Source organism: Pan paniscus, chromosome 7 (genome assembly GCF_029289425.2).
Source record: "Pan paniscus chromosome 7, NHGRI_mPanPan1-v2.0_pri, whole genome shotgun sequence".
Taxonomy (NCBI): domain Eukaryota; kingdom Metazoa; phylum Chordata; class Mammalia; order Primates; family Hominidae; genus Pan; species Pan paniscus.
The window spans coordinates 97,377,613-97,404,516 of record NC_073256.2 but is presented as its reverse complement, the minus strand read 5'-3'; the positions used below and the strand labels follow the sequence as shown (position 1 = coordinate 97,404,516).

Here is a 26,904-nt window from a genome sequence, read left to right as displayed (position 1 = left end):
GGTAATGTATATGCATAAAGAAAAGGAATTTATTTCTTTCAGTTATAGAGGCTCAGAAGCCCAAGGTCGAGGAGCTGCATCTGATGAGGGCCTTCTTGCTGGATTCTTTGTAGAGTCCTGAGGCAGCACAGAATGTGACATGGTGGGGCTGAGCATGCTAGCTCAGGTCTCTATTCTTCTCTTTATAAAGCCACCAGTCCTAGTCCTATGATGACTCATTAATCTATTAACCCATGAGTGGATTAATCCATTCATGAGGGCATAGCCCTCTTAGAGACCCCACCTTTCAGTACTGCTAGATTGGAGATTAAGTTTCAACATGAGTTTTGGAGGGAACAAACATTCAAACCACAGCATTCCACCCCTGACACTCCCCAGATTTGTCTTTTTCCATACAAATACACTCATTCCATCCCCAGGGTCCCAAAGTCTTCACTTGTTCTATCATGAACTTAAAAGTTTAAAGTCCACAGTCTCATTTATGAGCCTGTGAAATCAAAACAAGCTATCTGCTTCAAAGATACAATAGTGACACAGGCATAAGACAGGCATTCCCATTCCAAAAGGGAAAATTAGGCACAAAGAAAGAACAGGCCCTAGGCAAGTCCAGAATTCCAGCAGGGCAGACATGAAATCTTAAAGCTGAAGAATAATCACTTTTGACTGCATGTACCACCTCATGGAGACACTGGGGGTTGAGGGCTGGGTAAAGGCCTCTGGCAGCCCTGCCCCTGTGGCTTTGCAGGGTACAGCCCATATGGCTACTGGCATGGGTTGGCGTCCAGTGCCTGAAGCTTTCCAAGGTGTACTTTGCATGCTGCTGGTGACTCCACAGTTCTGAGGCCCAGGTGGTGGTCCTGCTTTCATAGCTCCACTAGTTAGGCATTACCCTAGTGGGGACTCTCTGTGGTGGCCTTACTTCCTGGGCTCTACTAGGCTTTACCTTCGTGGAGATTCTCAGCTACTACTAACCCCACAGTTCCACTGTGGCTCTGCCCTTGAGACAAGTCTGTTCCCTGGCTCCCAGGCTTCTGAGGACAATCTTTGAGGCCAAGTGGAGGCTGGAAAGCCTCCACAGCTCTTCCTTTATGCAAGCTTGCAGAATTAGTATCATACTGCTAACATTTACAACTTATACCTTGTAGAGATGTGGTATAAGCCACACCTAGGGTCACTTGACCTTGGCTGGGATGTAGGGAGCACAGTCTAGGGTGGCCCTGGGCAGCCAGCATTGGAGAGTATCCCAGGCCTGTTCCATGAAACCATTCTGCCCTCCTTTGGGCCTGTAAAGGGAGGGGCAGCCTTGAAGATCTCTTAAATGCCTTCAGGTTCTTTCTTTCATTGTCTTTAGAAGTAACACCTGGCTCCCTTGTAGCTGTGCTAATCTATTTAGCAAATGGTTCCTGGCTAACCCTTGGTTTCCTCCTTTGAACACACCTTTTCACTCTTGGCCAGGCTGAGAGTTTTCCAAATTTTTTTGCTCTGCTTCCTTTCTTTTTGGTTGTTTGTTTGTTTGTTTTGTTTTTTGGAGATGGGTTCTCACTCTCTTGCCCAGGCTGGATTGCAGTGGTGCAGTTATAGCTCAGTGCAGCCTCAACCTCCTGGGCTCAAGCAGTCCTCCTACTTCAGCCTCCCAAGTAGCTGGGACCACAGGTTTGCATCACCACATCCAGTTAATTTTTATATTTTTGGTATTTTTTGTAGAAATGGGGTTCGCCGTGCTGCCCAGGCTGATCTCCAACTCCTGGGCTCAAGCGATCTGCCCAAGTTGGCTTCCCAAAATGCTGGCATTATAGATGTGAGCCACTGCATCTGGCCACTCTGCTTCCCCTTTAATTATAAATTTGTCTTTAAATTATTTCTTTGCTTGCAAATCTCAGCATAAATGGTCAAAAGTAACCATGCAGCTACTTCTATAATTTGTTTAGAAATTTTTTTCTGCCAGATACCCTAATTCATTACTCTCAAGTTTAGGCTTTCAAGAAACCCTGTCAAGTTGGCTGGCCGCGGTGGCTCACGCCTGTAATCCCAGCACTTTGAGAGGCTGAGGCAGGTGGATCACGAGGTCAGGAGATCGAGACCATCCTGGCTAACACGGTGAAACCCTGTCTCTACTAAAAATACAAAAAATTAGCCAGGCGTGGTGGCGGGCGCTTGTAGTCCCAGCTAATCCGGAGGCTGAGGCAGGAGAATGGCGTGAAACTGGGAGGCGGAGCTTGCAGTGAGCCAAGATCGTGTCACTGCACTCCAGCCTGGGTAACAGAGTGAGACTGCGTCTCAAAAAAAAAAAAAAAGAAACCCTTAGTCATAGACACAGTTCAGACAAGTTCTTTGCCAGTTTATAACCAGGATGGCCTTTCCTCCAGGATCCGATACCTTGTTTCTCAGTTTTATCTGAGACCACATCAGAATACTGTTCCTATTTTTATCAGCATTCTGGTCAGAGCTACTTAACTCAATCTCTAAGGCATTCCAAACTTTCCCTGGCCTTGTCTTCTAAGCCTTCACCAGAATCTCCCTTAATGCTTCATTCACAGAAATGCGGCATTCTGTAGCCTGCTCCTCTGAATTCTTCTGTCTTCTACCTATTACCCATTTCAAAGCCGCTTCTGTTTGTTATGAGCATCACCCCACCCTTAACCTATAAGCCATGAACCTAGAAGGCAAAGCCCTCATGACCTAATACCTCTTAAAAGGCCCCCACACCAATACTGCCACATTGGGGATTAAGTTTCAACATGCGTTTTGGAGGGGACAAACATTCAACCATAGCAGACACCTTTTTGGATTTTTAAAAATTTCATCTTTAATCTCCAGTTTTATTACATTTTAACAGTTCTACTTTCTGAAACCTACTGATGGTTTCTTTGTGCCCTGTTCTGTGATCAATTTTTGTAAGTTTCATATGCACTGAAAAATAGTATAATTCCCTATTTCCAGGGTATGACATTCAGTATATAGCCAAAAGATTTACCTAATTAATTTTTTTTGTCTATTTGCCCTGTCTTATACTGAGAGTCTCTGATGTATCACTCTTTTATTATTAGTGTGTTTCTCTGTATTTCTCCTTGTAACTCTTTTATTTTATGTAGGTGGAAGCTGTGTTATTTGATGTTTATTCATAATAGTTACATACGTAGTTCATTGTGTAAGTTTTACGTATTCTTTGTCTTGTTTCATGTTTTTGTGCTTGAAATTTACTTTGACATCAGAATTGCAATTCCTGCTTTTTTTTTTTTTGAGACAGAGTCTCCCTCTGTCACCCAGGCTGGAGTGGCACAGTCTCGGTTCACTGCAACCTGCGCCTCCCAGGTTCAAGCAGTTCTCCTGCCTCAGCCTCCTGAGTAGCTGGGATTACAGCTACGCACCACCATGCCCGGCTTTTGTATTTTTAGTAGAGACAGGGTTTCGCCATGTTGGCCAGGCTGGTCTGGAACTCCTGACCTCAAGTGTTCCACCCACCTCTGCCTCCCAAAGTGCTGGGATTACAGGCGTGAGCCACTGTGCCCAGCCCCTGCTTTCTTATTTTTCCTGTTTGCCTGATAAATCTTTGTCCACCCTTTTATTTTTAGTCCTTTGAACCACTGCATTTGAAGTGTGCCTGTCGTATACAGCATTGCATGGAATTTCACTTTATAAGTCAATTTGAAAATCTTTTTCTTTTAACAGATAGGTTAGGCCTATTGATTTATTGATATGACTGTTTTTGTCTCAATTCTGTTGTATTATTGTGTGGTATAATTACTGTCTGTATGATGTTATAGTTACTGTGTTCATTTGATGTGCCTTCTCTGCCTCTTTTAAAATTTCTTTTTGTATTTATAAAGATTACGTTTTATTCCAGCAGGTTTCTTTTGTAATACAACTTTTATAGTACCTTTAATATTCTTTTCTTACTTAACTATTTACTATCTAGAATGTTTTGGCTTCGCCTATTGCCTATGTAACAGTCTCCCATTCCCCTTTTCTCTCTCTTTATCCCATTTTTAAAGTTGCATTCTGTCTACTTTGCCAGAACATATTATATTTACATATTCTTCAACCCATGACCCCGCTTTTTGATCCTAGTTCTTCATTTGACATTATAAAATGCTCACAGTCCTTTCGTGAAGTGTTCCAGGCACCTTTTTAATTGGATGAAGTTCGTCCTCTAGTAGATTCCTTGGGGGAGGGCACATGTGCACAGTTTTCCCTGAGTTTGGGTATTTTCCAAAATGCTTTTCTGTGGCCTTGAGACTTGAAGGACAGCTTGGCTGGATATAGTATCCTTAATGAAAGTATAAATTTCTTGAAAATGTTCTTTCACTGTTTCCTTGCTTTGTATATTGTTTTTGAGAAATCTGATGCAAATCTAATTTTTCTTGGCTTTTACATTATTTTATCTTTTAACTGGAGGCTGTTTTTTTTCCCCTTAATTTTTGGCTAACAGTTTTTAAAGGATATATCTTAGAATTGCTCATTCTGGGTCAGTTATGTGTTTCAGTATATAGGTTCATGTCTTTTTAATTTCTGGGAAGTTTCCTTAAGATATAGTTTAAGTACTAGTGCACTTCTGTTATTTTTTTCTTTAAAGACACCAGTGGGAATGGTCCATCTCCTTTGTGTCTTCATTTCAGCCATTTTCTCTCTGTCTCTTTTTACTTCTTTCTTTTATTGCTTTTCCTAATTTCTCTTTATTAAGTTTTCTTATCATCTGTTCTTTTATCGGCACCTTGTAATTTATTCTTCGTTCCTGACATAATTTTGTCTTTTATTCCCCCCCCATTTCTTTCCTGAGTTCAGTCATCTTGTTTTATGTATGTATAAATTTGTGCTCTTAGTTTCTATATCGCTGATGTAACATTTTTTTCAGTATTCACAAGTTTTTGTTTGAAAATATTTAATTCAGATTGGATTGATATTCATTTTATTCCCCTTCATTGTTGGTTTTGGGGGGAGAGACTTTACAGCAAAAAGAAAAAACAAAGCCATTTTATTAACAGCGTTCGATGTTTTGCAGTAGTTTTGTGTGAATGTGGTCTACTTTTTTCTATTTTCACCTCATTTTGTGATCAGGGTTCCTGCTTTCTGAATTTCTTATTTTGCCAGTTGTGCCTTTCTGTGCATTTTCTTTTATGAATACCTGCTGGTTGTAGATAGAGTTGGCTTGTTTTATTTATTATTCATTTCTGCAGGGTCCTTAAGTTTTCACTCTTTTTTTTTTTCTTTTTTTCCTTTTTCTTTTTTATTATTATTATTATACTTTAAGTTTTGGGGTACATGTGCACAATGTGCAGGTTAGTTACATATGTATACATGTGCCATGCTGGTGTGCTGCACCCATTAACTCGTCATTTAGCATTAGGTATATCTCCTAATGCTATCCCTCCCCCCTCCCCGCACCCCTTAGTTCCTACTTTTCCTTCACTTGTTTCCAAGGAGTACCATCTCTGCTATCTTATTTGATTCTCCTTCAGAATCACAGCTTCTCTGAGGCTGCCTGGTCAGGTTCTGAGTGTTTTCTAGCCCCTTACCTGTAGCCAGGACTATGAATTACCAAGTGCTGATCTGTGCTCAGTGTTTTTGTTTTTGTGTTTATTGTCTCAGTGACTCTTTTCTGAGGGTGGTTTTGTCTTTGTTCCCTGTGGGTCCTCTGCTCCTCCTTGTTCTTTCTCACAAAGTCTTTTCTGCCTTCTCTGCCCTACTCTGTGTATCTACGGGCTTCCGGTGCTCTGTTAGAATTTATTTATTTGTTTTTCTTCTACTTAGAGGTAGTTTGAGAGTTTGCGTTTCCTGATTTCTATCTGAAAGAATGGGTCCTATGGGTTTTGTTTGTCCTCCTGGTTGATTTCATTTTATTATTTTCCAGGAGGGTATACAGGGAGTTTCAAAATCGGCATGCTATTATTATTCTCCAAATCTCAGAGTCCCTCTGTAATGACAGTTTAATAAATGAAGAAATTAAAAGGAAATATTTATCCTTACTTTTATCCTTAAATCTTCAAGAAAAGCTAAAGATTTGAGGTCCTTAACTTTAATATAGTTAATGCTATATATTATTTTATTTTTTATGTATTTATTTTTTTTTCTGAGACGGAGTCTAACTCTGTCGCCAGGCTGGAGTCCAATGGTGCAATCTTGGCTCACTGCAACCTCCGCCTCCGGGGTTCAAGTGATTCTCCTGCCTTTGTCTCCGGAGTAGTTGGGACTACAGGTGCCCACCACCACGCCTGGCTAATTTTTTGTATTTTTAGTAGAGATGGGGTTTCACCATGTTAGCCAGGATGGTCTCGATCTCTTGACCTCGTGATTCACCCGCCTTGGCCTCCCAAAGTGCTGGGATTACAGGCGTAAGCCACTGCGCCCTGCCATTAAATAGTATTTCTTTGACCATAGTTGTTTATATGAAAAATCATAATAAAAATCCTTTATTGAACAGAATCTGGTGAATGTAAATAACAACAGATAATATTTTCACCACCACCTATTTCTATCTTTTTCTTTGTGAAAATATTATCAATGAGTTATAAGAGTCCTAGAACTGTTCAAAGATCATCTAATAATCCAGCCTTATTTTGTAGATGAGTTAACTGAGATTCAAGTAGGTGATGTGGCTGCTTGAGATCGCACAGCTGGATAGAAATAGGGCTAGAATCCTGGCTCCCAGATCATTTCTGTTTCTTCAATATTGGACTTCTCTTAGAAGTCAGACCCTTCAAAATATAGGTTGACCATGTACAAACTAATTATGTACTATGCATATGTGGTCTATATAGTAATGAGTAAAGTAAAAGAGAGCCTCTGTCAATAGCTACAGAACCTCCCAGAATGATGCCCTTGAGAGAAGGGCAATAAACTTGCTGCTACAGTGTGCTGTCTTGAAGCAAGGACTTTAACCATGGGCTATAAAATGGTTATGTTACTCATAAACGAGTTGCAAGAGTTTTACAACTTTAACCTTTAATTTTGCTGTTGGCTGAAATAAAAACTAATTTTTACTTCAGATTTTTTTCGAAAGTATAACCAGGAAAATATTACTAAGAAGTACTGACTTACTGATTGCTTTTATGATCTTTTGCATTCAGCTGATTCTTCAGTTTTGCAATGGGATTTCAGAATCACTTATACAAAACAATGAACCTAAAGAGAGTTATAATCTGAATGAATGCTTTAAATAAGCAGAAATAGTCTAATAGGTTCCTAAGAACCAACATTTATGAGGCAAAGTACATTATTCTGAATCAATTTCCTTTGTTTAATTTTCAGGAATTCATGTAGATGAAATGCACTATGTATGGTATATGATATTTTCTGACATCATGGTTTAGAGAACAATTTTATCATAAAAATAGCTATTTTTATTACGGACATTTTATATGCTAGGCACTCTGCTAGGTGCTTTACAAATATTAGCTGTAGTCATTACTACATTTGTCTAAAGTAAATTGGAATTCTTATTTGATGACATGACATGGGAGCAAACTCAAATCTTTGTGACATCAAACATAATCCTTTTTACAATGTGCCATGTTAGCTGCATAGGCGGACCACAGCTGTATAGGAGGACCACATAAGATAGGATTCAGAACACATAGTGCAGAATCTACACCATAGTCTTAATTATCTGGTAGTTAAGTAATCTGTTTGGTAATCCTTTCATAGTATTTTCCATAAAAGAATATTCTCTTGCTGATTTGTAAGACCATTTGCTTGAGATCCCATGGTGCTCATTAGAAGTGACGGAAGCACCGCTAGTAGATATCACTGTTGTTTGGCTAGCCTAGGATTCTATATCTGAATAGAATACCAGGGAATTAATTATGAAAGACCTTGGTATTTGCATTCTATGATATGAGATATCAAATATCACATATCTCATGGGAGAAGTGGGGAAATGCACTTTTCTTTATAACTAAAAAACTGCCACTAAAGTTAATTTGATTTTATTTATCTGGGAAACAAACATCTGTGGAAATTTGGTGCACTTACTACTACTTTCTCAAATTTAATGTGCTTCAGAAACATATGATGGAAAACATGCCAAATCAATGACATCATGTTATTCTAATCCTTTTTTAAATTTCTTTGGCATAAAGGATGTACTTAGGTGCAATTTTTTTATTTTTATTTTTGAGATATAAAACAGATGCCACATTAGTCATCTGTTTTCCATGTTTTTAAATAAATAAACTGTGAAAGATCTCATTGAACAGAACTCACTCCCTTATTACCATCGCTTTAAACAGTTGGAGAAGGAATTTGTGTAAAAACCACTTGAAAGTAACTTGTAGACATGATGACGTTTGTCTTCTAAATACACATTTCAGCGTGTATGTCTTTAATAAAAGGGACATTGTCTAACATAGCCACAGTACAATGATAAAAGTAAGGGAATTAACATGGATACATAATCTAATATAAAGACTTTATTCAAATTTTGAAAATTTTAATGCAACGTCCAGTCTGGAGTCAGGTATTGCATTTAGTTGTCATTTCTCATCAATTTCCTTTAATTTAGAACTTGCTTAGTCTTTGTCTTTTATGACCTTGACATTTTTCAGAAGTATAGGCCAATTATTTTGTAGTCTGTCTCTTGAATTTGAATTTGTCTAGTTTCCTCATGATTATATTTGGATCATGGATTTTTGGCAGGAATGCCGCAAAAGCAATGTTCTGTCCTTCTCAGTGCATTTTATCAGGCACATTTCTTTTTGTCCCATTATGAGTGATATTAACTTGGATCACTTGGTAATGGTAGACCATTGTAAAGATGCTATTTTTCCATTGTACTTATTATGTATCTTGTGGAGAGACACTTTGACACTCTGTAAATTATCAGACTCACCCATTAATTTTAACATTGATTCTTTACTGAATAAATTATTACTATAATTGCTATCAAGTGTATTCATATTCAACTTAACTTGTATTCAAGGAAGAGGTGCTATGAGAGGGCAAACCTGCAGTAATTTTCCAAGGCAGGCTTAGGTCTGTGCAGAGCCTGGCATGCTGTTGTTGCTTTAGGCATATGTATGATGCACACCCAGTTGAAAATGACCCATACCATGATATTTTACACCTCCTAGAGACTATTTGCATTGTGGGTATGTGTATATGTGTGTAAAATAATATAAGCTTTAGTAGCTGGATTTAGACAAATATTAATATACTTGCATTTCATTATTGTAGAATTAAGCATTGTCTTTTTTTATGAAAAATTATTTTAATGCTTATCTTATTAAATTATTGCTTTGTGAGGGTTTTGTGATTTATATAACATACGATGATAATTAGATTTATACATATTTTTATTTTACAATTAGATATCACCTCTTAAAATCCTTATCCTCTAGATTGTTCCAAGTTTCTTCAATCGACACTTAAAGTGAAGTTAAGGAGGAATATCTTACTTGAAAGGATTATTTTTTCCAATTTTATTTCTAAATTCTATTTGTTAGGATCCGGAGTGTTGGAACAGCAGCTGTTAATATGTGCCTTGTGGCAACTGGCGGAGCAGATGCATATTATGAAATGGGAATTCACTGCTGGGATGTTGCAGGAGCTGGCATTGTTGTTACTGAAGCTGGTGGCGTGCTAATGGATGTTACAGGTAAAATTATGGAGAGTGAAGCAGATCTCCACACATCTGTTGGACTTTTGTCCATATGTAGAATTTAAAAAACTTTTTGATATATGTTATACTGCAGTTTTTGAAGCAGAAACAAGCTATATAATTGTGTGCAAAATCAAAATAAGCTTTAGGAGATAGAGGTAAGGATAAGAGGTAATGGTAATGTGAGACTTACAATGATAAATGGCTAATCCTTTTCTAGTGTGAGTTTCAGGTACTCCTGAAAGGCTGTAGAAAAAGCCTAGACCAAGTTTGTCCAACCTGCAGTCCATGGGCCACATGTGGCTCAGGATGGCTTTGAATGTGGCCCAACACAACTTTGTAAACTTTCCTAAAACATAATGAGTTTTTTGCGATTAAAAAAATTTTTTTTTAGCTCATCAGCCGTCATTAGTGCTAGTGTATTTTATGTGTGGCCCAAGACAATTCTTATTCTTCCAGTGTGGCCCAGGGAAGCCAAAATATTTGACACCCTTGGCCTAGACAGTCACCGAGTCTGAGGCTTATACCCAGAGCTCTTTGAATGGTGACAATGGTGATAGTTGATGATGGACTTCCTCCACCATCACTTTCTGTGTTGAGACTAGAGAAGTTAAATAATTGCTTTCAACTGATGGTGAAAATTTTAAACCGAAGGGTGAATCTGGGTTGAAAGAATTCACCAGTGATCTGGGAGAAAGGCAACAAAGAAATAAGGAAATGGGAAGGACAGTGGTATGAAAATGCATTGGATTCACATTTTCTGTCCATAGATTCTTAAAACAATAAAGAGGTAATAAGAATGCACAAAAATAGAGAAAATATGACATTTTCTAACTGGTATGACTTCATTATTTACTCAAAAATTATGCTTAGAAACAGTTATATATTGTCTAAGCTTATATGTTGTAGAAATGTAACAGAGTAGATTTTTGTTTAAGAAAACTGAAAGTATTAAAATGTTATGTGACCATAGTACATATTGCTATACTTGTTTTATATGAATTATTTTTGTACCAGATAAAATTATTTTTCATACTTGTTTGCTTTTAGGTGGACCATTTGATTTGATGTCACGAAGAGTAATTGCTGCAAATAATAGAATATTAGCAGAAAGGATAGCCAAAGAAATTCAGGTTATACCTTTGCAACGAGACGACGAAGATTAATTACGGCAGCCTCATAGTCAATCCCAGTTGCTTTTCCCCAGATTTGGTGACTCATCAGTGGATATGTGTTTTGGATGTATGATATGCTTGGTTTAAATTCTCTTTGTCCAGGTCAAAAATTTGGAACTTGTTTCTTATTTTACTATGTCTAGGTTTGCAAGAATTGACATAATGTTTGTTTCACTGATTTAAAAAATTTTGCATGTAAGAATGTACTTTAGGAAACATACCCAGGAAGTACAGTTGATAAATATAACATCAACTGAAATAGTCAATTAGCAATTTTGTGTTTCTAAATATCTATGGTCCCCTGAAATTTTGACTTACCATATAGGTGCAGAGACACCCACTTAGAAAGTTAACTGTTTGGAAAAACATTTCTCTTTAGTTTCAAAAACCATATATAATTAAATGTGTAAGGATATACTGAGTACCCTAGGGCATCGTTTTTTTCTTTGCAGAGAACCTTTTTTGTTCTCTGCACCTGGCCCATTACATATCTAGGCAACTAAAAACAAACACTGTAAGAATGAATATTTTTAAGGTAGTAATTCCTAGTTACAATAGATACATAAAGTAATGAACTCAGCATTCTGTACTTTTGCTTCAGGTTTGAAGTAAAAATTATCTAGTTAAATTTTTTTTATTTCACGTTACCATGCCATTTCACATTACCATACCATCAGATGGCATGGCTTATTGTGGGCATTTCTGCAGTGAATACATTTTCCAAAACAGTTAAATTGTCGGTTTGGATTTGCTTTAAAGTCCTGTGTAAGAGAGAAGAAACTATTTCTATAATAAAAAGCACTCTCATCAGATATCTGAGATAATTAGATACAATATAACAATTTACTAAGTTCAGTATTCATGTTTTAAAGGTGTTTATACTGATTTGATTGTGCTGGCAAATATACTGTATTGTTAATATTGAACTATTTATTTTTCTCTTAGTCTTCTTATTTAATTAACTTCATTGCCGCTGGATTCTCTTCAGCCTTTAAAAATATTTCTTAGTGGTCATTGCTCTGCAGAACTCAAAAAGAAAATTGTACTGGTTCATAGACATTTTTAAAGGGTTAATTTATTGTTCAGCCTTATCCTGTGGCATGTAAACAGACTACTAGACTTATTGTAGGTTCGTTTGAGCTTTGTGTTGTAAAATTAAAAATGCTTCTCTAAAATTTTCAAGGTAGGGAGTAATTTTATTATTGTGTATATCTAATATGTTAAGTATGTGTGATACTAAGGTTTGAGTGCTATAATTATTTGTACTGTTGATCACATGTACTTAAAACATCTGATATTGTATTCTAAGACAGGTTGTTTTTGCAATTAAATTTATTTTAATAAGACGATCATGAATAAAACTTTAAATTGATATTTTTATTATTATTACCATTATCATTATTATTATTTTTAGATTCAGGGTCTCACTCTGACTGTGCTGTGGTGCAGTCATAGCTCACTGTATCCTTAAATTCCTGGGCTCAAGTGATCCTCCTCTTTCAGTCTCCTGAGTAGCTGGGACTATAAGTTCATGCCACCATGCCGTACTAATGTTTTAATTTTATTTTTGTAAAGATGGGATCTTCCTATGTTTTCCAGGCCCCTTGGCCTCCCAAAGTGCTGGGATTACAGATGTGAGCCACCAAGCCAGGCCATGATATTTACATTATTAAAGTTAATAGTTCCAACTACTTTTAGAGGCTTTGTTTTGTTTTTGTTTTTTGAAGACAGTGTCTTGTTCTTCTGCTCAAACAGTAATGCAGTGGCATGATCACCATTCATTGCAGTCTCAGCCTTCTGGGATCAAGCAGTCCTCCCACCTCAGCCTCCCTAATAACTGGAACCACAGGCACATGCCACCATGCCTGGCTAATTTTTTAGTTTTTGTAGAGACAGAATCTTCCTATGTTGCTTAGGCTGGTCTCATTGGGCTCAAGTGATCCTCCTGCCTCAGCCTTCCAAAGTGCTGGGATTACAGATGTGAGCCATTGCACCCAACATACTTTTAGAGGTTTTTGTGTTGAGTTACAAATATTTGAAACTTGCAAATGTAATTTAATATACGTTCTTATTTTTTGCCTGTAATCTTTCCAACTTTTCTAAAAACCTATTTTTTTCTATAATAGCTTTTCCATCTGTTTATTCTAAATGCAGTTGCATATTTTGTGTCTGAAATTTCTTTAGATGCTGAAAAAGGATGATTGACAAGTGAATTATCTAATAATATTTGAAAATATTTCTTTGAGTAACAGGACTTCATAGACTTAACATGTATATGTTGTATCAGGGTATATTACCTTTCTGCATGTGTATACATACACAGTTACATACATAAATATACATACATATATGTACTTGAACACATAAAATATATCTACTTGCCTTTTAACAAAATTGTGTTCATTCTATCCTATACTTACTTGTGAAGCATTATTTGGCTTTGTTATGAATTACCAGCCATTCTTAGAATTGGTTTACAATGCTAAGTCAGAAGTTTTCCTGGGATATGTATTATTCTGACTAATTTGTCCTTAATTTTAAGATCTAGTCTAGAGCCTAAAATACCATGTTTGAAGAAAACAAAAATAATTATTTTAAACTGTTTCCTTTTACCTCAGTTCCCTATGTTTACCCTGCCTCATTTAGAAAAAATACGTACTTTTTATTACTGTCTATTTAGTCACACACATAGTTTAAAATTTCAAATACTGCTACACAGTTCAGAATGAAAACCAGCATTTTCCTGTTCCATTCTATCCCACCCTAGTTTATCTCCTCAAACTCTTTTAGCAGTTGTTGCTGGTATTTACCTCCATCTTTGAAAAGGATAGATATGTTCTACTAAATCTTTATTTATTGGCTTCACTTCATCTCAGTTAACTTGGTATTATGGAAGCAGACCCCATGAGTTGCTTTTCTGTCCTCTTTTCCATCCTTCTACAATAGTGATATGTAAAATTTTTTGTTAAAATTATGTCCATTAACTTACGACTTTTATTAATTGGTTAGCTAACAAGTAGTGTATTATGATTACAGTTTCTTTCCTGTGCAACTTTTTATACTTTCTGAAATTAACAGATTTCTCCCAGGATTGTAGAACTACTTTATTTTCCATTGGTTCACCATACTTAAGTATTCCGTTGTGTGAGAACTATTTTCTTTTCTCTCTGGAGATAGCCCTTTTGGGGCCCTTTTCCTTTTCTTCTGTTTGAACTGGTTTCTGGCCGGGTATGCTGCACCGTCCTTCAGGGCTTGCCTCTGCTTCTATGCTGAATTTTCCATATCCTGGGTCTTTCTTAGCTCATTTTGATGAGCCCATCTTCCAAGTGCTTCCTGTGAAAGGTACTTGGGAGGTAAAATTTTGTGATCTCTGGTATCAGCAGATGTCTATTCCTGCTTGCTGCATTCATAGTTTGCCTAGGTCTAGAACTCTAGGTTGCAGCAGTGTTTCCCTCAGAATTTTTAAAGCATTGCTTCACTCTCAGAGCTTTCAGCGTTGCTGATGAGACACTGTTGTGACAGTCACTCCATCGGTGTGTACTCTTTTCTGTTGAAGATTTTAGGATTTTCTCTTATCTAGAGTTTTCTGATTTCCCTGTGATGATCATTGACTTACGTCTTTTTCATTCTTTGTGTTAATTTTTCGTGTCTTTTTGTGCTGGAAATTCCTCCAGTCTTAAGTGTTTTGTTTCTGTGGTAACTTCCCCCCTTCCTTAGTCTCTTTCTTCTCTTTGTAGAATTTCTGTTATTCAGTTGTTGAACCCTCTACATTTATCAACTTATTTCCTCTGTTTAACATCTTTTCGCAGCTGGGCGCAGTGGCTCACGCCTGTAATCCCAGCACTTTGGGAGGCCGAGGCAGGTGGATCACCTGAGGTCAGGAGTTCAAGACCAGCCTGGCTAACGTGGCGAAACCTCGTCTCTACTAAAAATACAAAAATTAGCTGGGCGTGGTGGCGGGTGCCTGTAATCCCAGCTACTCAGGAGGCTGAGGCAGGAGAATCGCTTGAACTTGGGAGGTGGAGGTTGCAGTGAGCCAAGATCAAGCCACTGTACTCCAGCCTCATCAATAAGAGTGAAACACCATCTCAAAAAAAAAAAAAAAATCTCTTTGCTTTAGTTTCTAGGAGATTTCCATATCTTTATCTTCCAACCTATTAACTTTTAAAAAATCACTGTGTTCTTATTTCATTGACTAAATATGTTATCTTTCTATGATATTCTTTTATATATTTTAAAACATATTCTAGGTCCTGCATTGTCCCTTTCAAGTTCCTCAATTTTTAGTTGCTTTTTGTTCTTTGGTTGTATTTTTTATTTGTTCTCTTTCATTTTTTGGCATCCTCAACTATCTAATGGTCCTTTGTTTTATAAATGTACTAAAATGTATGAGATACTGGTAAAAGTACTGCTAATAGGGAAATCTAGAACCTTAGCTGGAAATTAGGGAAATAGAGGGATTGACTGTTAGAAATAAAAATATTTCGTAGTCTATGTGATTGTCCACTTAGAAAATCCAAAAGAATCTGCAGACAAACCATTAGAATTAGTGTCTTTAGTGATGTCACTAGAGATAAGGTCAGTGTACAAAAATTGACTGCATTTGTATAAGCTAGCAATACTTAAGATAGAATTTGGTGAAGATAGCATTTACAGTAATGTTTTTTAAAGCCATCAGATACCTAGAAATTGTTCTGACAAACATGTAAAAACTCCACACAGGAAAAACTACAAAACCAAAATATTGCTGTGAAAAATATAAAAGATCATAGTAGATGGCATAATATACTATGTTTATGGTTTGGAACACTCAATATTGCCCAGATGGCAATCCTTCCCAAATTTATCTGCAGATTTAAGAAAATCTCAATAATGCTTGGGGGAGGGAGTAAAGAGGGAGGACTGAAATGTATATGAAATATAGAGAGCCCAAAATAGCTAAAACCATTTTAAAGCAGAAGAGCAATGTTAGAAGACTAGACCACTAGATACCAAGACTTGTAGAGCTCTGTAATTAAAACAGTGATATTAGCACAAGGCTAGACAAATAGACCAGTGGGACAGAGCGTCCAGAAATAAACCCAAACATATAGAACTATCTAGTTGATGAAAATGATGTCATTGCAATGTAGTAAGGAAATGATCGTCTTTTCAATAAGTGGGATGGAAGCAGTTGGATATCCATATTAAAGGAGAACATAGAATATTGGTCCCATCATGCCATGCACACAAATCAATTCCAGATGATCCTAGACCTAAAAATAAAAGGTGAAAGAAAGCTTCTAGAAGATAGCATATCTTCCTGTCCTTGGTAGGCAAAGACAGGGTACAAAAAACAGGATACAAAAAAGCACTGACCCTAAAGAAAGACTGACAAATTGGGCTGCATTAATAGGTTTGTCATCAAAATACACCGTTAAAAGAGAAGGGCAACCCACAGAGTTTGCAATACATCTATCTGAGAAATTATAATGAGGCTATAAATAACTCCTATGTAGCAAAAAAAAAAAGATCCAATTACAAAATAGGCAAATAGTTTTACTACATACTCCACAAAATGTTACATTCAAACAATAAAAAAAGTAAAAGTGTTCAATGTTATTTGTCATCCCAAAAATGCAAATTAAAACAATCTTATACCACTACATACATCAGCATGGCTAAAGCAAATAATAAATCCAGTGAACACATAAACTAAATAACCCCCCAACATCATATGCTATTGCCAGGGATGTACATTGGTATAACTACTTTAGGAAACTCTGGTGGTATCTACTAAAGCTAATCATCTGTTTGTCATAGGATCCAGCAGCTTCATTCCTCTGCACCTATTCAGCATACATGCACACATATATCACCAAAAGGCACATACAGCTATGTTCGTAGTAGCATTCTGTTATATTAGCCCTAAACAGTAACCAATGCAAAAGTCTACCAGTAACAGATGGATTTTCTTTTTCTTTTCTTTTTTTTTTTTTTTTGAGATGGAGTCTCACTCTGTTGCCCAGGCCGGGGTGCAGTGGCTTGATCATGGCTCACTGCAACCTTGAGTTCCTGGGTTCCAGCAATCCTCCCACCTCAGCCTCCTGAGTAGCTGGACCTACAGGCAGGTGCCACCATGCTCGGCTAATTTAAACAAATTTTTTTGTTTTTAGACATGGGGTGTCGCTGTGTTGCCCAGGCTGAATCTCAAATTCCTGGGCTCAAGGATCCTCCCGGCTTGGCCTCTCAAGTGCTGGATTACAAGCCTGCGCTACCGGGCTGGGCTGGTGGTTTCTCTTCCATCAAGTCACTCTAGGGAAACTCATGCATGCCCCATGACTTCAATCATCATATCCATTCTACTGACTCAATCTCGACCTACAGCCCATATTTTCTTTCTGAATTTCACCCCTTCCCTGCCACCGCCTCTGCCCTGCCCTGCTCCTTCCTGGATGCCCCCTTCTGACCGTCCTCTACTTGATTTCAATATGTCTCAAATAAAACATGAATTTTTGCTCAGAATTTTCTGCTACTCAACTGTTTTCATTTTTCTCTGCCCTTTCAAGTTTAGCATTTGATATATTTGATGTTTCTCTTTCCCTAGTCCTCACATCCAATTTTTCATAGCCAAGTTTTTTTTATCATTTGACCCCACCTAACATTCCCACTGAATACTCCTGCCAGACTGGACCACTAGCTCTTCACTGGCCTCCTCTGAACTTTTTCAGGTGATATTCCTTCTGCCCAGAACAGCTTACAGTAATAATGGGTTAATTTTTTTTATGATTGTGAAGATAAAGTCACAGTGATTCTCCTTTCCCTGGGAATTGCTCCCAATAAATGGCTGTGCTTACTGTCACCATGTCTGTAGTTGGTGTGACTCTGTTCTCTGTTTACTTCAGAAGAGGGTATCTGACTCAACAAGACAAGTGAAATTTGCTAGGGTATTGGAAATTTCGAACCCAAAGACAGATTGGAAATAATTGGAAATCACTTTAGGTCAGCACTGGATAAGAAGTAACATGTGTCTCAGGAGGCACCCTTCAGATTGAGCTGGGTATCAGCATTCAATTCCACAAGGCTACCTGTTTAAGAAGAATGGAAATATTTCATAGGTAATATGTTCTAATTTCTAATATGTCATATGTAATATGTTCATTTCTTAGTTTCTTCCTCTAAATAGCTCTTAAAGTATTTTCCTTGATAATGTTATTTATGATATTTAGCATTTGTTGAGTGCACTGTACCATGTGTTGTGTTAAGCACTAAATATTCATGATGATAATTAAACCTCACAATAACACCAGGAGAAGTTATTTTCATTGTACCAAAGCACATATTTAATTAGCCCAATTTCCCTGCTGAGGTGACACAGGTAAGTGGTGACACTCCTGCAGTGACACAGCGAGGGTGTGCAATCTTGACCCCCCCTGCCCAGGGATCCTCCCCCTCAAGCTGCACATGGGAACCACCTGGGGAGGGTACAGACTGTCCCCTGCTGGGGTCCCTCTTGAGTGGATCTGACTGACCAGGTTTGGAGGGTTGCCTGGCCATCTGTATATTTTTTTAAGTTTTCAGGTAACAATATCAGGCAGCCAGGATTGAGAATTATTTTGTTTTCCAAGAGTAACTGATTTCTTAGAAGTAGCCAACTCACCTACTCACCCACCTCAACAAACCTCAGAGGGTCTTAGGGTATGACTTGATACCTTTACAAGGAAATGTTGCTGTGAGCCATGCCTTTGCCACCTGATGAGCCGGCTTGGAAATTATTATACCTGCCTTTTTTATTTCCACAAATTAACACTAGATGGCAAACTACACACAGGGAATCATATTAAACATTTCCGTTTCTGAAACACTTTATTTTTTCTTCAAATAACCTCATTAGCCAATATTTGAGTTTAGTAATATAGTATTAAAACCAAGAGAATTCTTCATAAATTGAATTACTCCAGGTCATGGGTTAACTAGCATTCCCTTCAGCAGAGCCGTAGGCACCCTGTATACACTATGGCTTGGATTTCAGTTGTCTTAAAGGTTCAGCTGTTAAAATATGTTTATTAATCATAAACATATAGAAAACAAAATACTTCCTTATCACACCTGAGAACACTTTTCCACCAATATATGTTAATATCCCTATTAAATAATTGACTCACTAATAAAAACGTTTACAAATACCTGCCTACCTTTCAGGGAGCTTTTCATATCTCTAGGGATACAAGGCAGGGGGTGCTTTGATACTACTATATGCCCACTTTCCTGTTCTTTTTCCTCAGAAACTGTTTGCTTGGATGATGAAGTAATGGAGGTGGGGTATGTGAGAAACAGTATGAGAGAAGTATACATTACTTACGTTGAGGAGCAGTGTAATAATATTGTCATTTATTTAGTCTCTCATAACTGGTAAAATACCTTCATATCCCTGACCTCGAAGTGGCAGTACTCATCCAGCTACCTCAGAGTTGACAACGTCACTCATCAGACCTTACACATAAAGGTGAGGTGTGGGGGATTTGTTTTATTTTTTTTAATACTTTATGTATGTGTGTATGAATGAATGAATGAATGACAGTGTCTTGCTCTGTTGTTTAGACTAGAATGCAGTGGTGCCATCATAGCTCACTGTAACCTCGAATTCATAGACTCAGTTGACCTATTGACCTTCCCCGCTCAGTCTCCCAAATAGCTGGGACTACAGGCATGTGCCACGACACCTGGCTAATTTTTAAATTTTTTGTAGAGACTGGGTCTTGCTGTGTTCCCCAGGCTGATCTCAAACTCCTAGTCTCAAACAATTCTCCTGCCTCAGCCTGAAAAGTCCTGGGGTTACAGGCATGAGCCACCGTGCCTGGCCAGGTGTGAGGGATGTAGAGGTTCAAGTAATCCTTCTAAATGCAAATACATGATCACCAGCCTAATGGTTTCTCAGTTTTCTTGGGGTAAAGTCTAAATTCCTTAATTTGGGTTAGAAGACCATTCACGATCTGGTCCCCTCTCCTTGCCGCTCAGCCTTTTCACCTCTAGCCTCACATACATAGAGGTCAGATTGGAGTTTTTTCAGCTTCTGCAGCATGCCTTCTTCTAGCTTATGAACCTTCACAACAAGCTGGCTCGTTTCACTTTATTTGGTTTTTAGTAATACTCTCTCTTACCTTCCCCTTTGAACCTCATCTTAACTCAGGCTTAACCTACCTTTACATGTTTAATATCTATTTACATATTACCCACATATTTGGTTTTAGCTTTCTTTTAGCTTCCTCCAAGAATCCTTTGACCACCGAAGTGTGGATATATTTCTTCTCCTGAGTGCTCTGCATTTCTTCAAACAGCTTACCTGCTTTGTTATAACTGCCTCTTGTAGGGAAAGATGGCCCTGTGAACACCATGGAGGATGGAGGCGGTCCTTTACTCATTCTTGTATTCTCAACATCCAGTACAGTACTTGGTTAATAACAAGCCCTCTATAAATATTTGTTGAATACTTGAGGTGTCAATACCTAACGACACCTCTCTTATGCCATCTTGTACTCAGGTTTGAGAGCCATAATATATGCATGCCTGCAAATAATAGATTGCCTAGAACCACCCCAATTGTCCCTTTCCCAGAAAAGCTAAAAACCAGCCCATCTAGTACTTGATTTGTTTTTGTTTTAAAGCCAAGCTATGAAGAACCCCAAAGTCTTGCAGATTCACTTCAGATTCAAAGGGACAGATGTGAGTTATGAAAAATATAATAAAATTTCTGTCCGTTCTGCTACAAAATCAAAATGAATGTAACTTTACATGACCATGCAAAATTCAGGTATACTGAGAACTTCACCATATTGAGAACTTATCAGGGGTGTCCAATCTTTTGACTTCCCTGAGCCACATTGGAAGAAGAATTGTCTTGGGCTACATATAACATACACTAACACTAATACTAATGATAGCTGATGAACTTAAACAAAAAAAGCAAAAAAGTCTTAATGTTTTAAGAAAGTTTACAAATTTCTGTTGGTCCACATTCAAAGCTATCCTGGACCACATGCAGCCTGTGGGTGGCAGGATAGACAAGCTTGCTTTAGATGATTTGGGCCCACTAAAAACAGACTTAGGTCTTCACAAAGAGCAATTGCCATAGTGGTGATAAACTCAGTCCCTTCCATTCCCGCTCTCTCTGCTTCCTCCCTCCATCACAATTCAAGCCCTGAGGGAGAATAAACTTTAAAGATATGATTAACTAGATTACATTCTTCCAACACCACATTATAGTTTGTAGATAAACCTCAGTGCTGCCAAGGCCCTGCAGTTTGTATGCCTTGCTATCATATTTACTAAGGGGTTCTTAAGTTTATGCTTGGTAGAAAGATAATGAGACTGAATAAAGTCCTTTTTAGTTCCTACCTTGGGTCAAGACAAACTGGTAAAAAAAAAAAAAAACTTCATGGGAAACATAACTTTTGTCTTGGTCCCACTTTCACCAAATCCCAACATAATCACTTTTAAATAGCTCTGTAAAAGTCTATCTTGAAGGTTATTGTTTATTGTAAGCAACAGCCCATGACCTCTGAAACACATCTCTGTGTTCATTCATTGTATCTTACAAGGTTCTCTTTGCCACTTCCTAGAAGAAAATCCTATATGATTTTAATATCACAAATAACTGTTGTTGTCTTGAGTGATTCATTTGTTATTACCTGAGCGATTAGTGAGAACTTGATGAAATTATAAGTTCCAGCATCGCATCCTAGATCTACAGAATTTGAAATTCTGTAAGTGGGGCCTCAGTGATTCTAGTTTTATAAACTCTTCAGGTGATTCAGATGCACACAAAATTTGGGAATCCCTTTTATAGAGAGGAATTATGTAATTGACTAGGCTTCTCTTCAAATTTGGCCACTGGAAAGCTTAGAGGTAAATTTGTGGTTCTCTGGTAGCAGATGTGTGGAGCATTATGATTTTTAGTTATTTCTTTGTCTGCTGTGGGTTTACCTTTGGTTTGTTTTTATTTCTATTTTCATTTCACTTCTAATTTAAGTTCTTGTCATATGACATATCCACACAAGCCATCTTAAGTCTTTTTTGAAACATGGCAAGAAACAGGCAAGTAGATAGCCAGACAAATAGAAAAATAGTTATTACACTCAGCTTCTGTAGAGAACAAGGTATTCTTGGCAACTGGTGCAGAGTAAGCACCCTTTGCAAACCTGGAGAAGGCCGTGTGTGTGTGTGTGTGTGTGTGTGTGTGTGTGTGTGTGTGTGTATTGTGTGTATGTATGTGTCATTTAAGTAGATGAGAGGAAGTCATGCATGTGAATTAGAAAACTATTGCGTTTGTTGACCAGTGAATGACTTTTTACTTTTCCATCCAAAAGCAACTGTTGAACTGTTGGCTGGGTTCAGTGGCTCCTGCCTGGAATGCCAGCCCTTTAGGAGGCTGAGGCAGAAAGGCCACTTGAGGCCAGGATTTTGAGACCAGCCTGGGCAACATAGCAAGACCCCATCTATATGAAATTTTAAAAATTAGATGAGTGTGGCAGCATGCACCTGTATTCCTAGCTAAGGAGTCTGAGGAATGAAGATGCTTGAGCCCAGCAGTTGGAGGTTACAGTGATTTATATAGCACCACTGCACTCCAGCCTGAGTGACAGAGTGAGACGCTGTCTCAAAAACCCTGTCTCTACTAAAAATACACAAAAAAAAAAAAATTAGCGGGGAGTGGTGGTGGGCGCCTGTAGTTCCAGCCACTCAGGAGGCTGAGGTAGGAGAATGGCATGAACTCGGGAGGCTGAGCTTGCAGTGAGCCAAGATTGTGCCACTGCACTCCAGCCTGGGCAACAGAGCAAGACTCCGTCTCAAAAAAAAGAAGAGAAAAGAAACAACTGTACTTCCTTGTTGCTCTTCATTCAATTCATGGTACATGTACTTGCTAGAAAGCTCATGTGAAACAGTAATGTGGATGATAGGACAAATCCTTACCCTCTTTTGTGCCCTTTCTTGCTTGGCTACAAACCTTTCCACCTTAGTTGTCTTTGTTACCTACTAGCTAATCCCTATGAAGGCATTAATTTACAACAGCTTTAGAGAGTAATTCTGAGAATTCCTGGGAGTGAAGGCCTCCCCTAGATGGTTTTGATATGTTTCCATAAGAGGAAATTCACTTTCCATTTTTCTATCTGTACTACAACCACCCTACCTGTGAGAATCACCATAAATGGGGTTGAGCCTAAGAATTACACTGTTAACTGTAGAGGGTGTCCAGGTTCTTGGCATCTTGAACAAAGAATTGGACAAAATGCGCAAAGCAAGGAAAGAATAGAGGGTTTTAGTAAAAAATGAAAGTACGCTCCACCGTGTGGGAGCGGGCCTGAGCACAGGGGCTCAAAGGCCCTGTTACAGAATTTTTGGGAGTTTAAATACCCCTGAGAGAATCCCCCTGGTTACTTGCGGTACGCCCTATGTAAATGGAGAGGATGAAGTAAAGTTACAAAGTCATTTAGGCATATGCCCTATGGAGAGGATATTTCCTGTTATAGCTGAAGTGTGAATTGGCCTTACATTCCCTCCCTCCAGCCCCTATTTTCCTGCCTCAATACCACATAGAGAGACTATTTGATTTATCTGACAAGTGGTCATGTGTTACGGCCAGGCCAGGTAAACCAGATCTTCTTATCTTGTATTACTCTCCCCAGTCATTACCATGAAGAAGATCCAGTGAGATCAACATTTGAGACCTCTCAGCTAACCTGAGGGAGACATTAGGGGATGTAGCCCGATGCCACTTTCTGCCTTAGGAATTTAGGATTGAAAATGTTGGGTGTGACTGTATTTGCTGGGTTTTCACTTTTTTGGATACTTGCTTGTAACATGGTTCCATGCTTTCTGAAACCCTGTCAGCTGGACTTCACCATACCAAGAGCAGCTTTATAATAATTCGGTAAGAATTTGGCTGTTTTGGTCCAGCTGAAACCCTAGAGCCTGATTAATCTAATGGAGGATATCCTTTAGTGCTCCGTCAGTCAGCACAGTGATTGTTAAACTGCTTCTAAATTCTGAGATAAGTATTAAGCAAAGGGACCCACCTAAAGACAAGGTCCTTCATTTCAACCAATCTTAGGAGCACCTGTTTTCTGAAGGTATGGGCAGGGCACTGCAGGGGTCTAGAGATGGGAAGGCTGAGTGCTCTCCCTTTGGATAATGATAGTTAATAAAAGCAGTATTTAGTGAGCACCTGGCAGTTAATATACATGATTTAATGTAATTAGCTACAATATTAAGAAGAAGAATATAAGGAAAATTTTGATGGAATAAGACCAATTATCTGCTATAAAGATTTGGAGGTGCCAGTGTGGTGGCTCATACCTGTAATCCCAGCACTTTGAGAGGCAGAGGTAGGAGCCCAGGAGTTTGAAACTAGCCTGGGCAACATAGGGAGATGCCTATTTCTGCAAGTAGTTTTAAAAATTAGCCAGGTGTGGTGGTATGTGCCTGTGGTCCCAGCTACTCAGGATGCTAAACAGGAGAATTGCCTGAGCCTGCAAAGTGGAAGCTGCAGTGAGCTGTGATCTCACCACTGCAGTCCAGCCTGGGCAACAGAGTGAGACTATGTCTCAAAACCAGACAAAACAAAAAAGATTTGTAAGGCAAACTCTCAGGAGGAATTGGAAATACTTCATGGAAAAGTTGGTTTTTGAATTTAAGGCCGTAAAGAATGGACGAAATCTGGAAAGCTGGAGCGGGGATTGGCATACCATGAAGGGGAAACGCCAGGAGAAAACCCTGGGAGACAGAGAAGGACTGGTTAGTTTAGGGAAGGGTGAGAACTCCGATTTAAGGAGTATGCAGGGTAAGTCTAAGGAAACCTTGGGAGGGACCTGTTGTGCGGTGTCTTGGATGCCAGGCTGGGCTAAGGAGTTTCTCTCTAATTTGCCATGGGACTGTTCAAGGCTGTGGAGCCTAGATTGATGGCAGCTAGCACATAGGATTTAGAGGTTGTTGAATAGCAGCATGCAGACAGGGGTATATTTGGAAATGACTGAAGCCAGCTAAAAGATTTAAAGTAGTCCAAGAAAGAATGAGTGATGGAAACCTGACTGTAGGCAGCAGAAACTCACAGGATGGGGACAGATCCAAAACTCTTCGTGGAGATATAATCCATGGGATTTTGGCAAAGATTAGGGAGACGGTGACACAGGAGCAGATTTAGGGATGAGTTCTTTTGGGGGCATGTGGAGATTCAAGCAACAGTAGGAAGTCCAAGTAGAGATGCCCAGAGGGCAGCTGGAATCGCCACCTGAGTTTGGGAAGGGAGAATTAGGAAGACTGAGATTTTTCTGCTGAGGTGATAGTTGACACTATGGGAAAAGAGGTGATTGCAGAAGTGCAAAAGGATGAGATCAGAGGTAAAAGATCCTCCTTAGAGGATCTTAGTGTGGATCCATCCTCTTGAAGAAAGGCTTGTCAGGGAAGTTGTTATGTATAAAATAAAAATAGTGACTGAGGCTGGGCACGGTGGCTCATGCCTATAATCCCAGCACTTTGGAAGGCCAAGGTGGACAGATCACTTGAGGTCAGGAGTTCGAGACCTGGTCAACATGGTGAAACCACATCTCTACTAAAAATACAAAAAATTAGCTGACCATGGTGGCAGGTGCCCTTAATCCCAGCTACTCAGGAGCCTGAGGCAGGATAATTGCTTGAACTGGGAGGTGGAGCTTGCAGTGAGCCGAGATAGAGCCACTGCACTCCAGCCTGGGCAACAGAGACTCCATCACAAAAAAATAAAAAATAAAAAATAAAAGTGACTGAAAGCATTTAAACCCACCAGGAACTGATATCTTGACCTAAGATGTTGGTTATCAATTAAGAGCACAATTTGACTGTGGAGAAAACAATCAGGTGACACGAAGGAAGAACTGCAAGGAATCAATTGGCAAATTTATCTTTCAAAACTCGTCATACAGAAAAGACTTAACAAGGAGAGGAGAACCACCCCTGTGATTGTAATAAAGTTTGGATGACAGGCTAGGTCTCCCGATTTGTGATATTTGGGATCACCCTGTTTGGTTTTATTTTTATAACTATTGTCCTGAAGTAACCTTTGTTCTGTTTCCTTCTTTTGGTTTGTTTTACTCTGTCCAGTGTAATAGAAGCAAGCATAGATAATTCCCCTTTAAAATATAAACCTAAATAATAGGTTAAGAGAGATCCACCATAAAACCCATTCCTGCACCTAGTAATTTATCCTGCTTGTTCCAGCACTGGAAGTTGATCCTGTATTTTTACCTGGTGATTACCTGGGCAGGGCTACTACCTGAACAAACATTTATTCTAGCCAGAAAACACTTCAAATGGCAAGATGACTCTTTCAATATTTACTAATCTGCTATTAGCTTAAGCCAGTACACTCATAATGACTTTCAAACATACGAAGAAAGGTTAATAAATCTGAATGACAGCTATCGTACTCTTAAGTCACTAGGTTAGTGGCAAATAATGGTATAGAGCATATAATGATCAAGGAAATAACTACTATAAAATACATAACAAAATATTACCATGGAAATGAACCCATTTATACTGGCATGAGAGGCTACTCACAGCAGGTTTCTCAGCAAGTGAAAGGGAAGCTCAATTCTGTCCAGCTCCACTCTCCAGCCCAAGAACATGAATGGCCCTTTAAGGGGAATACATTCCTTCATGGGTGAAGGCACTTTGGCTTCTCCCTGTTTTCTATAGTGGTAAAACTCAGGAGAATTGGCAAAGGAGATTCTGCTTAAAGATTTTTTTTTGTTTTTTTTTGAGATGGATGGAGTTTTGTGCTTGTTGCTCAGGCTGGAGTGCAATGGCGTGATCTCGGCTCACCGCAATCTCTGCCTCCTGGGTTCAAGCGATTCTCCTGCCTCAGCCTCCCGAGTACCTGGGATTACAGGCATGCACCCCCATGCCCAGCTAATTTTGTATTTTTAATAGAGATGGAGTTTCTCCATGTTGGTCAGGCTGGTCTCCAACTCCTGACCTCAGGTGATCCGCCCACCTCGGCCTCCCAAAGTACTGGGATTATAGGCATGAGCCACTGTGCCTGGCCAAAGATTTTTAAATCTTCTAAATAATCAGATCTTGCTCATTTTAGACTCATTTTCTTTTCCTACTCTTTAAAAAAGTGGA

The 26,904-nt window shown here is 38.7% G+C and overlaps 1 protein-coding gene and 1 long non-coding RNA gene across 9 annotated transcripts in view; one reads left to right on the top strand and one right to left on the bottom strand.

The window, feature by feature from the left end:
* IMPA1 (inositol monophosphatase 1) overlaps positions 1 to 12,139 on the top strand; it is a 31,428-nt gene extending 19,289 nt beyond the window's left edge. For 6 of the 7 annotated variants that reach the window (XM_008956655.6, XM_003831262.7, XM_034966273.3 and 3 more), the window contains exons 8-9: positions 9,438 to 9,589; positions 10,643 to 12,139. In XM_008956655.6, coding sequence (XP_008954903.1) covers positions 9,438 to 9,589; positions 10,643 to 10,758 — 268 coding nt within the window. In that variant the 3' untranslated portion in view covers positions 10,759 to 12,139. Of the gene's footprint in view, positions 1 to 9,437; positions 9,590 to 10,642 lie in introns of those variants that run through there. The other variant, XM_055116682.1, reaches the window with a different exon arrangement.
* LOC134730985 (uncharacterized) overlaps positions 1 to 26,904 on the bottom strand; it is a 304,042-nt gene that overhangs the window by 10,511 nt on the left and 266,627 nt on the right. The window lies entirely within an intron of this gene.